The 14,238-nt window shown below is 41.3% G+C and overlaps 1 protein-coding gene across 8 annotated transcripts in view; it reads left to right on the top strand.

Annotated features, from left to right (window-relative positions):
• Window positions 1–14,238, top strand: part of RASGRP1 (RAS guanyl releasing protein 1) — a 96,542-nt gene that overhangs the window by 34,148 nt on the left and 48,156 nt on the right. For 5 of the 8 annotated variants that reach the window (XM_025197726.1, XM_025197730.1, XM_025197727.1 and 2 more), the window contains one exon: window positions 13,347–13,452. The exons of 1 other annotated variant lie outside the window; for it this stretch is intronic. In XM_025197726.1, the coding sequence (XP_025053511.1) occupies window positions 13,347–13,452 (106 nt within the window). Of the gene's footprint in view, window positions 1–13,346; window positions 13,488–14,238 lie in introns of all 8 variants that reach the window. 2 more of the 8 variants (XM_025197731.1, XM_025197732.1) reach the window with 1 other exon arrangement.

Genomic DNA, 14,238 nt, shown 5'->3' with positions numbered 1-14,238 from the left:
TATATATATATAATGATTTCATTTTTTTTAACGGCACATAGCTGCTATAACACCTTAAAGGTGTTAGTTTTGTTTTTCCTTTCATAGTTAGGAATATTATAAAAATCACCTCTTGACTCTGTTGAAGAGGGAAATTACAATTGCAATTACTCATGAAAAATATTTTACAGAAAAGGAATGTAAGCATTTGGAGTAGATTGTTTTACTGAAAACAAATGCAAACCAAACACTTGTACAGTATTTTTCAGCATTTTCCCAAGGTGAAATCATATAAACACTAACACATAGCCATTCCACTTTACTATTCACTCCGTGGTTTTGCTCAGCAGGGTGTGTGGTTAGGAACAGGTACACAAACGGAAATGAAAATAATTCTCAAGAAGCTTTCAACTTATAAATGTAAAAATATACTACCCAAAGTTCAAGTGTATGTTATAACATACACAGGCTGACTTTTGCAACAGCATTGGAAGGTGCTTATTGGCTCAGTGGTTTGTATGAAGATAATTTACTTAAGTTTTCATAACTTCTTTATACAAAAAACATATGTCAATAGTTGCTTCTCTAACCCAGATTTTTAAACATATTTACCAAGCAATAGGGAGCCAACTCCATACTTAGATTCTGATATAAAAGTGGCCTTGTTTTCTGAGAGGCTGAATATAGCTCTGGAAGAAACTGATTTTTAAGCTAGTGTAATAGAGAGCCAGAGGTTCCTGTTACTTGAAGGGTAAAGAAGCAGGGAGAGCCCCAGGAGGAGGAAAGATTCCCATTATGAGCAGAAAGAATCCCCAGGTCCCTGGTCTGCACCAGGGACCTAGGGATTTAACTGCTACAAGTACTTACTGCCAAACCAGCTGCACGGCAGTAGCCCACTGGGCTACTGCCTTGCATGGAAGACAAACTATTGGTACAGCAGAGGCCAGCAGCAGTAAGTTTTCTTGGGGTTGAGCTGCAAGCTAAATCAGGAAGCACCTGTGGTAATGCAGGGAGTCACATGACCAAACTGAGGCATGGCTTCCAGCCCATATAAACCCAGGGCCTGAGCCTGAGTATTCAGTCTAGCTCTAGAACCTGTTGAGAAAAGACCTTTAGTGTAGGATTACTGTAGAGAAGCTCTTGGCTGGTGCCTTGATTACCCTAGGAAAAGAGCAAGTAGAAATGCTGCTGACTTGTAGGGGAATAGGACTCAGGGTAGCAGGGAGCTGAAGGATACAGCCAAGAAGCTGGGGTTTGGGGTTTGGGCTTTGTTATAGACAGAGGATTTATTTTGGGTTAGAGTTCTATACTGGTGCTTTGTAACAGGGACTAAGGGGTAGTTTGGAGGTCTCATTAATGCCCAAGGGGCATGTGACTGTTTGGATTCTTGTCAGGAGTCAGGCTCAAGGTGCAGAATGGGGCCAGAGGATCCAGAGGAGGGCAGAGCTTGGGGCCAGAGCAGGGTGGAGACAGGGCTAGGGGACCCAGAACCAAGGTAATCAAGATAAGAGCTGGTGCCCAGAAGCCAGGTCTGGTACAATAAGCCCAGGCTAGAAGGCCCAGCTAGAGAAAAGGGTTGGAGGCTGAGAAAGCCAAGGCCTCAACAAGGCAATGATGGTACAGTGACATCTGAGCATGGGCATGGCTGTAGGGGAGATAAGGAGGTTGTGTTTAGCCCATAAGGCTATGGGTGCCTTGGGGGCACACAATAGAGCCTATTTAACAGGACAGTCTGGTGTGAGCAGCAGATGGCTTGCTCTAAGACTTGTGGGCAACCTCCCTTCATTAATTTCTTAATAAGAACAAGGCATGACAAGTGAGGAATCAAGGGAGGGTATCTTGGAGACTGAGCCAGGCAGGATCCATACAGCTACCAGGGAGCCCAGTCCTGTTGCACATAAACTAGTATAAATGATCAGAAACTGGTTTAAACCTGTAACAGAGCACAAGTTTAGCGCACATAGACTGGTTTAAAAATGGCTGAAACAGGTTTAAGATAGACTTGGATGGATGTATTATCAAACTTTACTGACTTAGTTTAAACCAGTCTATGGAACTTGTGTCCCAGATTTCCTCCTGACTCAAGTTATCTCAGAGTCCCTCAGCATCCCAGGATGTTTTGTGCCTCACCCCCCAGCCCCAACTTGCAGGGCCAGCAAGCTAGCCTCCACTCCACTGTCTGCTCCAACCAAGCTTGACTGGCCCTGCCCCCAGGGTGTCACAAAGCTGACAAAGTCCCAGTTTCCCAGCCAAGCTGGTGGGGGCACAGGGCCATTGTGGGGGGGGATGGAGCCCCCTGGCCCAGCTCCCTCCTTTTCCCCTGGGGTCTACAGAGAGTGGGGGAGCCTTGGGTGGGTGTTTTTCCTCCCTCTGCAGCCTGGCTAGGTGATGATCACCCCTGCCCCATGTTGGAATCAGCCTCTAAGCCGCATGGGGTAGGGGGGTACACAGCCCCCCTGCCCTGGCCACATACACCCCTGACTAGAGTCTGCACAGCATGCGGGAACCTGCGGGGCAGCGGGGGCTTTTCTCCTTCACCCTTGCATTCCTTCCCAGCAAGCCTGGCTGGGTGATCACCCCAGCCCCGCCGCAGTGCTGGACCCAGCCTTTTAGCTGCAGGGGGCAAGGGCAGGGGGAACCTATCCCCCCACCCCAGTCATGGGCCCCCCTCTTCTCTGCCTCCCTTTCTTCCCCTTGGCCACAATGGCTCCAGTTCTGGAAGCCTAGGGGGCTCAGCCAGGGGAGGGTTCACAGTGACAGCAGGGGGTTGGAGGCATGTGCCTGACAGCCGATCAGGGCTGTTTGCCTGGGCTCTGCTGCTAGGCTGGGAGATGTGCAGGAGAGCCCTCTCGCCTTCTGACCTGGCCAGTGCAGGTATTTGCCTGCTTCCTCCCTCACAAGGGCAAACGTGTCTTATGTTTGCTTACGATTCAATCTTTGCAGCTTAGAGAAATCCACAAAGGTTGAATTGATTCTGCCTCAGACTTTTTTACTGTCTGCACTTAGCCTTAGAAAACAAAGTTCAGATTACAGTCCTGTAGACCTTCAGAAACAGAAGTAGTCTATACCATTTCTAGTTCTAGTTAGGGTAATCAACTTACTACAGGGCTGCAGCTGACTGGGCTGAGCGATTCAGTGGTGCACAAATGCAGCCAGGCTGCTGCTAGCCACTAACTCTTTAGCTTTTTCCCAAGCTAAGTGCTGTATAGCCACATTCTTGTGACACTGCAAGTGGGGCAAGGAGCTGTGCTTCACAGTATTCACCCAGTGCAGTGTCAGGGCAAATTAGGTCTCTTAAAAGCTTATGATTATCTCCATAACTGGCAGCATCATATTGATGCAGCACGAGGCAGCACACTGCTATGCACTTTTAGGAGGACACTGCCTGACATTGCTAGGACATTTGAAACCAGTTGAGAACCAGTTTTTCAAATTTGGGACCAAAGTGCCTAAATTAGGAATGTCCCAGAGAATTCTGGACAGTTGGTTGCTTTATATATGAAAAATACTGCCTATTAGTGCACAGAATTAAATATTTTGAAAACCATGCAGTAGAAATTTTGAGGAGTGGGCAGGGAAGTGGCTTATGGGATCACTTACAATGTTCTACAGAATAAGGGCTTGAAACTTTCACATAACAGCTCCAGGGAACTGGTGGATTTGAAAAACAGTTGCATCAGAAGCATTGGTCAGAACAATTTCAGAAAATAAGACCTGAAGGATGTTACAGCATCTACAGGCACAAGGAAGGAGCAAAGGTACTTTGGCCCTTTGTCTTCCAAAGTGCATGTATATGTGTATGGTAAGTGTGACCATAGAATGATGAAATGAGGGTTGGAAGTGACCTCTGGAGGTCTGTAATCCAACCCCCTCCTCCAAGCAGGATCATCCCAGCCAAGGCTTTATCTAGCTGGGTTTTAAAAATCTCCAATAATGGAAAGTCCATAACCTCTCTGGGTAACCTGTTCCAGTGCTTTACTACCCTCCTAGTGGGAGTTTTTTTCCTGATATCTAACCTAAACTTCCCTTGCTGCAACGTGAGATCATTGTTCCTTGCCTGTCATCTGTCGTCACTGAGAACAGTCTAGCTCCATTCTCTTTGTAACCACCTTTTAGGTAGCTGAAGGCTGCCAAAGGCTGGCCACACATGAGACCATGGCAGCAAGCTCAAGTGTTCTTTTACCAAAACAACAATGTTAAGTGGGAATAACCTTCGCACTTTATACTACAAACAGTAACTCTCTTCTAATGTAACACCTGTTTTTGCCAGAATAACCCCACTGACTTCAGTGGACTGATTGCTGATTTATCTCCTAGAAATAGAGAAACGGACCATGCATTTCATATACCTTTCATAAACAAAGTATTAAGTGTATTTTTCACCAGTTACTGTTAAGTAAATGTAGAGTGCCAGTTTGTAGAGTGCCATCTTTCAAAAATATGCTCCTCTTTGAACATATTTTTCTGTACAGTAAGGGTTAGATCCTCTTTGACTTTGCATGCCCAAATAACATTTATCCAAACACACATGTACATGGAGTGTGGATATGTGGGTATCTACAGAGCTGTAGAGTATGCTCAGTAGGCTTTGCTTTAGCCAGGCAAGTGCATGGCACTGAACACACACCTTGGCAAGTACAAGCCCTGGAATTGTGGCTAGGCAAAAAACTCTTGACTATCAGAAGTGGACAGGAGGAGGCCAGTGGCCTTCTCATCTTTCAAGTCAGTAGCCTAATGGTGTTCACCCAGGAAGTGGGAGATTCAAGAATGCAGAGAGGTGAGCAGATTTAGCCCTTGCTATTGGACTGTGATTATTGAAAATGTCACCTGGGTGAGTGATGGACCAAGTTGTAGGGGTGGAGGAGCCCTGGACAAGATACAGCTCAGGACAGATGAAGAGTCAATGGACTGTAGAGCATAAACCGGAGGAAAAGAACAGCTGAGAGGAAGTTTCCATAGGGCATATTTTCCCTTAGTCTCCAATAATTCCATCAAGGCATGGCAGGTGAGAAATCCAATGACAAGGGAGTATTGACTGTAAGTGGGAAACTAACCCACAGGCCAGATAGTAACTGTGACAGGGTGCTAACAACAAAACAAAGTATGCAGCCTTTCTTTACCTATTTTTATTATGCAGTTATTGTGAAAGCATCCACACCATGTCCTTAATATTTACTTTTTTGGGATCTGATCCTCTGAATCTTTCCTTCGGCAAAACCTTTTGAGGCCTGCAAATGGTGGCCACAGTTAACATAAGAGAAACTTGAGGACAGAAATTTAGTGTAAGAAGCTGTCTGCAAGTCCTTCCTGTGAAGTGAAAAAGCTAAATAGGCCAAAACATATTTCAGCACAAAACAAAATAAATTAAAAAGTCTTGCAGGACTATATTTCAATGGGAAACTTGGCACAGAACAGACACCTAGATTATGTGGTGATAGGTTTAGAAAAGAATAGGAGAGAGAGCTTTAAAGCATTCGTATAGTCATAGAATGTGATGTGTGATGTGATGAGCACTCAATAGAATGTGATGAATACTGAGTGCTTTTGAAAAGTTGGATACTGAAGTAGGTGCACAAGGCCTCAATCCATCCAAAAACAGGGTTGTTTTTAAGCATGTGAGTAATGTTTCAGAGTTAAAATCATACATAACAACTTAGCTCCTAGAGCCTCCTTGTTTTACCCTAAGCAATAGGGCATGATGATAGGGTCTCCAAATGCAAGGACTAGGAATGTTTTGCTGCCGCTGCTGCAATGAAAGAGGTCCCAGATTTGGACAGGCTAAATGGGGACTAGGTTCCACTTCATTGATAACACAAGTGCTGCTCTGTAATTTTCCACTTTCACACCTGTAGTCTGGTTCCATTGCCCTGAATACAGTGGTACAGAGTATCTGCATACGCTATTCCTGATGTAGGCTGCAGCCTAATGGGCCCCAAAGATCGTAAATGAATTAAGGGCATCTAAGATCCGACCTGTAGTCTTGATTTGGCCCATGGAGTCCTATCCTCCAGCTGCTGGTGCTGCCCCTGAGTCTCAGTTGACCCACATGCCTCATGCAGTTCATGCAAGACCAGCCCTGCACACGGGGCCAAGGAACCATGCCACAGAGCACCAGCCTCAACCGGTCTGGGACACTGCTACACTGTATGTAGCATGGGTTCTGGACTGGCCAGGGCAGGTGGCATGTGCAGCATGCATCCCAGACCAGGCTGGCACAGGCACTGCTTATGATGCAGTCCAGGACCAGCTGGAGCATGTGCTGTGTCCAGCATGCGGAAGGGTAGGAGGGATCCATGGGCTAATCAGGCCCGTGCACCAGCTCTGTGCCACTTATTCAGTCCACAAGGCCAGATGTGTCTGACATCCCTGAATTAAATTAACCTAAAACACTATCAGTAAGTACAGGGAACCTCAATATCATACTAAAATTGCAAGCTACAACTGTAGGCTATGGAAAGATACTGATACAAGTTGTTACAGTGCAGCTGTGATGTCAGCATGATTCTGCAGTGATGCAGGTATGGCAAAACCAGTCCAACTTTACCTCTGCTTCATCTGGGGTCAAAGTTAGGGTGACTCACCTCACTTTTTGCTACAGGATCATACAGTAACAGTTCCAGCGTAACAGCAGTCACATACTGCTGATCAACATCTCCACCTTTTACAGGGGCTACAAACATGTTTCTCCATATACTTGTCCATAAAATTGTAGATTAAGGGACAGCTCAAGAATCTTGACAATAGACAAATAATTCTGCATTTCCTATGTGCCTATTTATCTCCTGATTTTATTTTCCATGGCTCTCCCCAGTATCAAGGTTAGACTAAATGGTGAATATTTTTATGGATTGATTTAAGAAGATATTTTTTTGTTCTTTCTAAGCATCAATAGGGGGAATTATCAAGGGAATAATCTGAATGACCATAATTTATTGTTAACAAGTCTGCAATTTCTTCTGCTGTTTCATCAAAGATTTCCATTCATCTGGTTTCCAGCTGCTAAATTCAACTAGTCTGTTTTGTAGCTAGATTTTTAAAAAAGAAAGAAACAGTATATCATTAATTATGATGACTAAATGCCATGCTAGTGTTGTAGATAGCTGGTTCCTAACTGCCACCATATGTAAACTTGTATTGTTTCAATCTAAAGTACTGACTGCTTTGATTTTTTGTTATTCTATGAAGGAACACTTAGCCTATGTGCAGAGTGTTGGTGCAGGAATCAAAATACTTTTTATCCATTTGCACAAATGGACACCAAATGATTATTACTTGAATTTCAAGTACATGCCTATTTGTGTGGAATAGAGTGTTTATAGGGAAGACAAAATAGTCTCCATTTAGTTTTGTCAGCCAGAACGTACATTGGTTCTTACTAATGTTGAATACACTAACAGCCTTCTAGGACATCCAACAGAAAATGTGCCATTGCAGGATTACCTATTTAACATGCTCACACATGAACATCCTGTACAGATGGCTGTTAGAATTTTTATACTTTTAATCTGTAAAAAAATATTTAAAGGAAAGAGAACTCTACAGAAAAAACGAGGCAGGCAAGGTTGTTTGAGTAGTTGTGATATCTTTTATTAGACCAACTGAGTAGTTGGAAAAAGGTTCTTAGCAAGCTTTTGGGCACAGTCACCCTTCTTCAAGCAGTTCTGAGACTCCAAGAAATGAGAGAAACTAAAAGTTTGGCAGGATGTTAATGAGAGTGTAAGTAGGTAGAAATTAGAAAGACATTTCTAATTAGGCATCTTTTTAATTTCTCCTTGTTTACATTCTCACTGACATCCTGACACACTTTTAGCTTCTCTCATTTCTTGGAGTCTCAGAACTGCTTGAAGAAGGGTGACTGTGCCCAAAAGCTTGCTAAGAACCTTTTTCCAACTACTCAGTTGGTCTAATAAAAGATATCACATCTACTCAAAGAACCTGGCCTGCCTATGTCCTTAGACCAACACAGCTACAGCCCAAAACACAGAAAAAAACAAAACATTCTGTTACCTTCCCATCCCCTTACGCTGGAGGCAATTGAGCAGGTTCAACTGCACATGTAAGATAGAATATCCTCAAGACTCGTCTTACCAGTGATCCTCAGGACTCGTCTTACCAGTGCTTCCCTGGCAACAATGACTTGTAACAACTTTTTGATTGGTTTACAGTTGCTACATGCTCTGACCATATCTCCTCCAAACCTCTCCAGTTCTCTCCCAACAATAGGCAGAAACAGAAATAGGTGGTGTGAAGCTAGCTATGCCAGGTTTATTCATTGAACTCAGAGTCAGAAGGGACTACTGTGATGATACCAGCTGACCTATATGATTACAATACTTCTCTAAATTAGTTCCTGTTTGAGCTGAAGTAGATCTTTTGAAGCCTCTAAATCCATCTCAACTTGACAGTCGTTCTTAACTTACATTTTTCTAATGATGGAGAATATACCCTTGTTGTTCCAGTGGTTAATTACAAATTAAAAATATGCACCATGTTTCTAGTATGAATTTTTTCTGGCTTCAGCTTCCAGATTTGATTTATGTTTTTACTTTTCCTAATTAGAACTCTCAAATGTTTGTTCTTCACGTAGGGTACTTAGGGAATGTGATAATCATTTACCTTGTCTTTGATAAACTAAACAAGTGTAGCTTTTTGAGTTATGTTTCCAAACATGGAAATCCACTTCTCTCAGCTCTTATTTGAACTTTTCCAGTTGATCAGTATTCTTCAATTGTTAACAGCAATCAGAACTGAACAGGATTTTCCAGTAGCAGTCAGCTACAGCCATCATGTAACTTCCCCACTTCTACTTAAAATTCCCAGTTGTACATGCAAGATCATATTAGCCCTTTTGGCCAAAGTGTCATACTGGGAAGTCAGTCATATGAGTCATCATTATCTCCCAAACCATTTCTGAGTCACTGTCCTGTAAGTATGGCATGGATTCTTTGTCTTTGATATAGGACTTTACCTTTGACTATATTAAAATACCAGTTTATGAGGTAGTGCACAGCCCTTACATACCACTGTCTTCTCTTTCTCATTATTAACTATTACCTCAGCCTTTGTGTCTTCTGCCACCTATATCAATAATGATTTTATGGTTTATTTGAGGTTGCTGTTAAAAAGTGTTAAATTGCATACGGCCAAAAGCTTCCAGTTGAAAGCCTGATGTTTATTGAGTATCCCCATCTTGGAATCTCATTTTCAGATCTAACAGTTAATCAGCTTTCAATCCAATACCATCACCTTTATCGACCAAACTTGAACTCTCATAAAAATACTGAGTTAGTTTGGCAATCTATTTTCCATAAATCCATGTTGATTAGCATTGATTACATGACGCTCCTCTAATTTTTAAATTCAAATTCTGTATCAGTCATTCCACTATTTTTCCATTCTCTATTTAAAGGTGAGAGGCCTAGAACAATCTGGATTGTCTAGTTTTCTGTATTTAAAGGTGAGAGGCCTATAACAATCTGGATTGTCTAGTTTTCTGTATTTAAAGGTAAAAGACCTATAACAATCTGGATTGTCTAGTTTTCTGTATTTAAAGATTAGAAGAACATGAATGTTGTGCCAATTCTCTGGCATTTCCTTGAGATTCAAAGACTTATTGAAAATAAACATTAATAATCCAGAGAATTAACAATACAATTCAGTTTAATGGTCTGGGATATAAGTTGTTCAGACTTGCTGATTTGGAAATGTAGTAATTGCCCTTTAATGTCCCTCAGTTACTGTTTGAATTGAAAGTATTTCCTTTTATGTGATAAGACTATCTGTCTCATTTCACATTTTCCCAAATATAGAACATAAATATTTGTTAATCACTTTAGCATTATTAATAATTCTGTTGACAGTGACTCCTTCCCCCCTCCCCAATACTTGTGCACAATAAGAGGAGGGTTTTTACTCTTCTGGTCACTGAAGAATTCTTAACTAGCTGATTAAGTTTTTTTTTGCCCACATTATGCTGCCACAGAAGAGGCCAGGGATCTGGGATAAGAATTTTTGTTTATGAAGATGCTATTGTTGAAGATATGTCCTGTAATAAAAGCAAGCTTTTAAAACTGAAATTCTCCTGTGAAAGTTATACAACCCCCAGGGTACAATTCTGGGCTTCTCTTGCACAATCACAGGCACCAGTATTATGGTACCCTTTGCCCTTTCCCCTTCTAGCTCATCATATACCCCTTCCAGGCATTTAGAACTCTGATTTTAACTCATGTATATCAAGATTTCATTGGTTGTGTGGGTCCACAAAAAGACTTAGGTTGAGATCTATAAGGGTATTACTAAAGCAAACTTTAACATGTCTAGCTTCAAGAGCAGAATTCACAAACCCAATTTAGGAAGTTCCTTATTAAGTTCCTTATTAAGTGAACTGGAAGACATAGGAATCTGAAACTGGGATTCATAACATCTGCTGTGTTGGGAAGGGGCAGGAGGTGATGCCTAAGGTAGCCAATAGAGTGTGTCCGGAACGGAACTGTTCTTTTTGGACTTCTGTACCTATGTGCAACCCCAAATTGGGTATCTGTCCAAAACTGGGATTCATGGCCCAAAATTACTTCCTGGACTTAGATACCCAAGTGATTCCTTTGGCTAAAGACCCAAGAGTTCCTTCTCCCTTGAGGGGAGTACCTTCAGAGCCATGCTCTTTATTGCTTGCTTTCTTTGGTCCTATGAATCTCACATTCCTTTCTACCCAGCAGCCCAGCTTTAGTTGAAGAGGTGGAAACCACATCCCTGACTTATTTACAACCTTCTGGATAAGGTATTATCTTGGGAAATAGATGTGGGTTTGAACAAGGGATTCCTCAGGCTAAGGAGGGCATTGAACCCAAGTCTTCCTCATTTTCTGAGGAAGTGGTCTAAGCACTAGACTGTTTTGTAATACCTATTACTTATGGCCATGTCACCTATACCCAAATCAAAGCTTAAGAAAGGAACTACCACAAACAATTTCAACAGTTAAATTTTCAAAATGGAATAGGAGCTAAAAGCTGGAACAGGTAACTAGAGTTGTCAATCACAGTGTGTGGCACAAATCAATACAAGAGAAAGTGGAACCTGTTAAAAAAATTCACAAAGATAAAGGCACCCTGAATTTACTTTGAAGGGTTAGAAAAAAGTTACATGGTGTTTTATGAGTTTTTAAAGATTCAGAGTGCTGTGAAATAAAGATGAAACTCCAGCTTCTTTTAACCGATAGATAAGGATCTACCTAAATTGTGGTGAGCAAAAAAGAGCAGATTATTTTAGCCTTCTTGTGATGAGCCTGCTCTTTGTTGCTGATTGGCTGAGGGGCCCCTGTGGCCCTTGCCTCTTGCCTGAGAGGGCTGTCAGTGGCCACGTCCCTCACTGCTGATTGGCAGGGAGGGGCAGGGCCATACAATGGGTAGCCCTCTCAGCCGATCAGTAATGAGGGGTGGGGGATGTGGCCACCATTGAAGATGCTCCCTTTTGGGCCAGTGGCTCCCCACTCCCCGAGTAGGCCACAAGTCAAGACCACAGCAGCCATGAGGACTGCTGGCTCTCATTGGAGAGCCAGCATTTTATTTTTTAGTAAGTTTTTAATTTTTATTTTTGATTTTGCAGGTTTCATGGACAATGCCTGATTTCATGATTTCTGTGAAATCCACAAAATCATGAATTGCGTAGGTCCCTACAGATAGACTTCTCATATCTAGTCAAGGGAGACCCACAGAAGAGAAATCTTTAGAGTGAGTGAGTTGTGATACAAGGCTGAAGATGGATCTGTTCAGTTAAAAGTGATGCATCTTCTCTTTGTACAGTGTGAAAAAATGAAAATGAGACTGACTTGGCATCACTAGTCAAAACATTAGCTAGGCATCTTATCCTAAATTTTCTTTAAAATCCAGAAAAAGATCTTGGATCAGAGGTGCACCCTTTAGAGTTGGCACCTTCCTCCTGCATAATGGTACAAAACTTTTGCTTGACAGCTGCCTCTACATTTAATCATTTTAAAGGTAAATTAAACTTGACATCTCCATATTCATAATCTGAAAATGTTTTACCTCTAACAATGTGCACCTATACACATGCTGGACATCTGCTCCAATGTGTGCTAATTAGCACACGTTGGAGGAGACTCGATTAATGGAGTTAATTAACGTAATGCAGTCCAGCAGCCTCCGTGTTACATCTATTCAGCATCCCTGCACTTCATAAACTCATTCAATGAGCTTTAGTTCAAGTGCCCCTGCTACCATTTTGAAGCATCGGATGGTGAATATATGTGATCCTGCAGGCACTTTAATTAGAGTGGTTCCTTGGAGCCCCCAACCCAGAGCATGTGTATAGATACCCAATATGTGTAGTTTCATATGCATCAAGCCTAGTGTTTTGCCTAGTGTTTCCGTTTTGCCTTCTTCTCGTTATGTATTGCTTCAAGGATGTTTTATGCCATGCCAGTTTTCAGCTGCTCTTAACTAGTAACATAAATCCAGCTTCTTAGAAGAGAATATTTTTAAAGGCACTCAAAATGGTTATATTTTATTATCATGTTGCAAGGAAATCCAATTTCTATTTAAACTAGCCAGTGTCTCTTTTCAGATACTATATAAAAATACAATCTTTGAGTGTTTATAAAATACTGATTATACCCGCAACAAATTTAGTGTAATGTTAATTTAAACATGTCTGAAATGCCTGATACCTTGGATTTTTTCCAAGTATGGAAGCGAGAAAATGTTAAAGTTGTATCTAAATCTAGTACAACTGAACTCAGCAAAAGATAACTCGTGTTAGGTCTCTTGGGGCAAAATTTTTTTAAGCAAGGAGGTTGCATTTTTGTTTTCAAGTTTTCCTGATATTGTATACATGAACCTGGAAAGCCCAGTGTGGGTGTACTTTGAAGAGTTGTGAATCAAATCAACTCTGCAAAAAACTGCATGTATACTTTAAAATATCTGGAGACTGACCATCATCCAGTCCTGTTACAGCCTAATTATTTTGGTTCAGTAACCTAACTCCTCTGTCCCTAAGTTTTCTAATCTGTTTCAGAGGTTATATTCATGTTCTTGAAGTGAAAGATTGGTAGATCTTTGCTAGATTGGAGCCACTATATACATCTCTGAATGGTATTTTGAAGGTGAACTAATGTTTATATTTATATAGTACTGATATTTTTATCAAAAGATTTGGAAGTCCATTACAAATTGTTTATTACGTATTTCTCTTTGCTAAATAATGATCTCACTGCTGCAGCAGAGTATGTAATAGATCTCTAGTATGCCACAGATAAGCAGGCCTGATCAGAAGTGAAAAACTGGAATAATCCAGCATCATGTATGGCAAGTTGTATTTATTTCTCAATAAGACTTCTTCACTGCACTTTTCAGATGCAGAAGGAAAAGTATGTCAAAACAGCCAGCTGCTACAAGTAATGCTGACTATGCACCGATTTATCATCCCTTCCACAGACATGCTTCAAAAACTAATTGATCTATATCCTTTCTAATGCTTGCTGTAATTAAAGTAAGGTAAGACAGTTATGTTAATGACAAAGTTGTAAGTAAAGTATATGCAAGCTACTGGCTCCACATAAACAGGTATATTCATTTCTGTATTTCACAGTGCCCTAGGCTATAAACAAGTGAAATGGTCCTGATTGTTCAGAGTCAAAATCCAGGAAAAGAAGGGGCACAGCTCTTCCAAGCTGCACTGTTGCTTCTCTGCCAGGGAGAGCATGGAGCTTGACAAGCTTGTCCCAGTAATGACTGGCAATTAACTTGAATGAGCCATGACTAAATTTATAGAAATTTATACTGTCCCAGGAAAAAGTGTTAACACATTTTACCTCGCATACTTCACAGCTGCTTAAACTAGCAAAATGGACTGGTTTATCTGTAGGATCCCAGGACAAAAGTCTTTCTTTTGGGAGAAGTAATTTGTTTACACCCTTAGTTTTAGATTGTCTTCTCTGTGCAGACAAAAGTTCAGAGAATAAAGTGATAAATTTAAAAGAACTCCCTAGTGTAAAGAGATGCAACAAGTTCTGAAAATATATTTTTCACAAAAATTACAGCACATTTAAAAAAATCATGACGTTTTCCTTATTTTGCTGTAGATTTTTAGTCAGCTTCTTTGTATTCATAAGAATGAGAGTTTGGCTCCTCAGGCTTATAATAAAAAGTCTAAAATGATGAATACTGACAGTATTGCTCTCTTATTTAGAGATTCTAACTGTGAAAGAGAATGCTTAGCTCCTTTGGCTTTGGCAGAGATTTGCTT

The sequence above is a fragment of the Alligator sinensis genome, unplaced genomic scaffold, assembly GCF_000455745.1.
Source record: "Alligator sinensis unplaced genomic scaffold, ASM45574v1 scaffold262_1, whole genome shotgun sequence".
In the NCBI taxonomy this organism is placed as follows: Eukaryota; Metazoa; Chordata; order Crocodylia; family Alligatoridae; genus Alligator; species Alligator sinensis.
The sequence above is the reverse complement of the archived record's forward strand: the minus strand, read 5'-3'. Positions and strand labels throughout refer to the sequence as shown.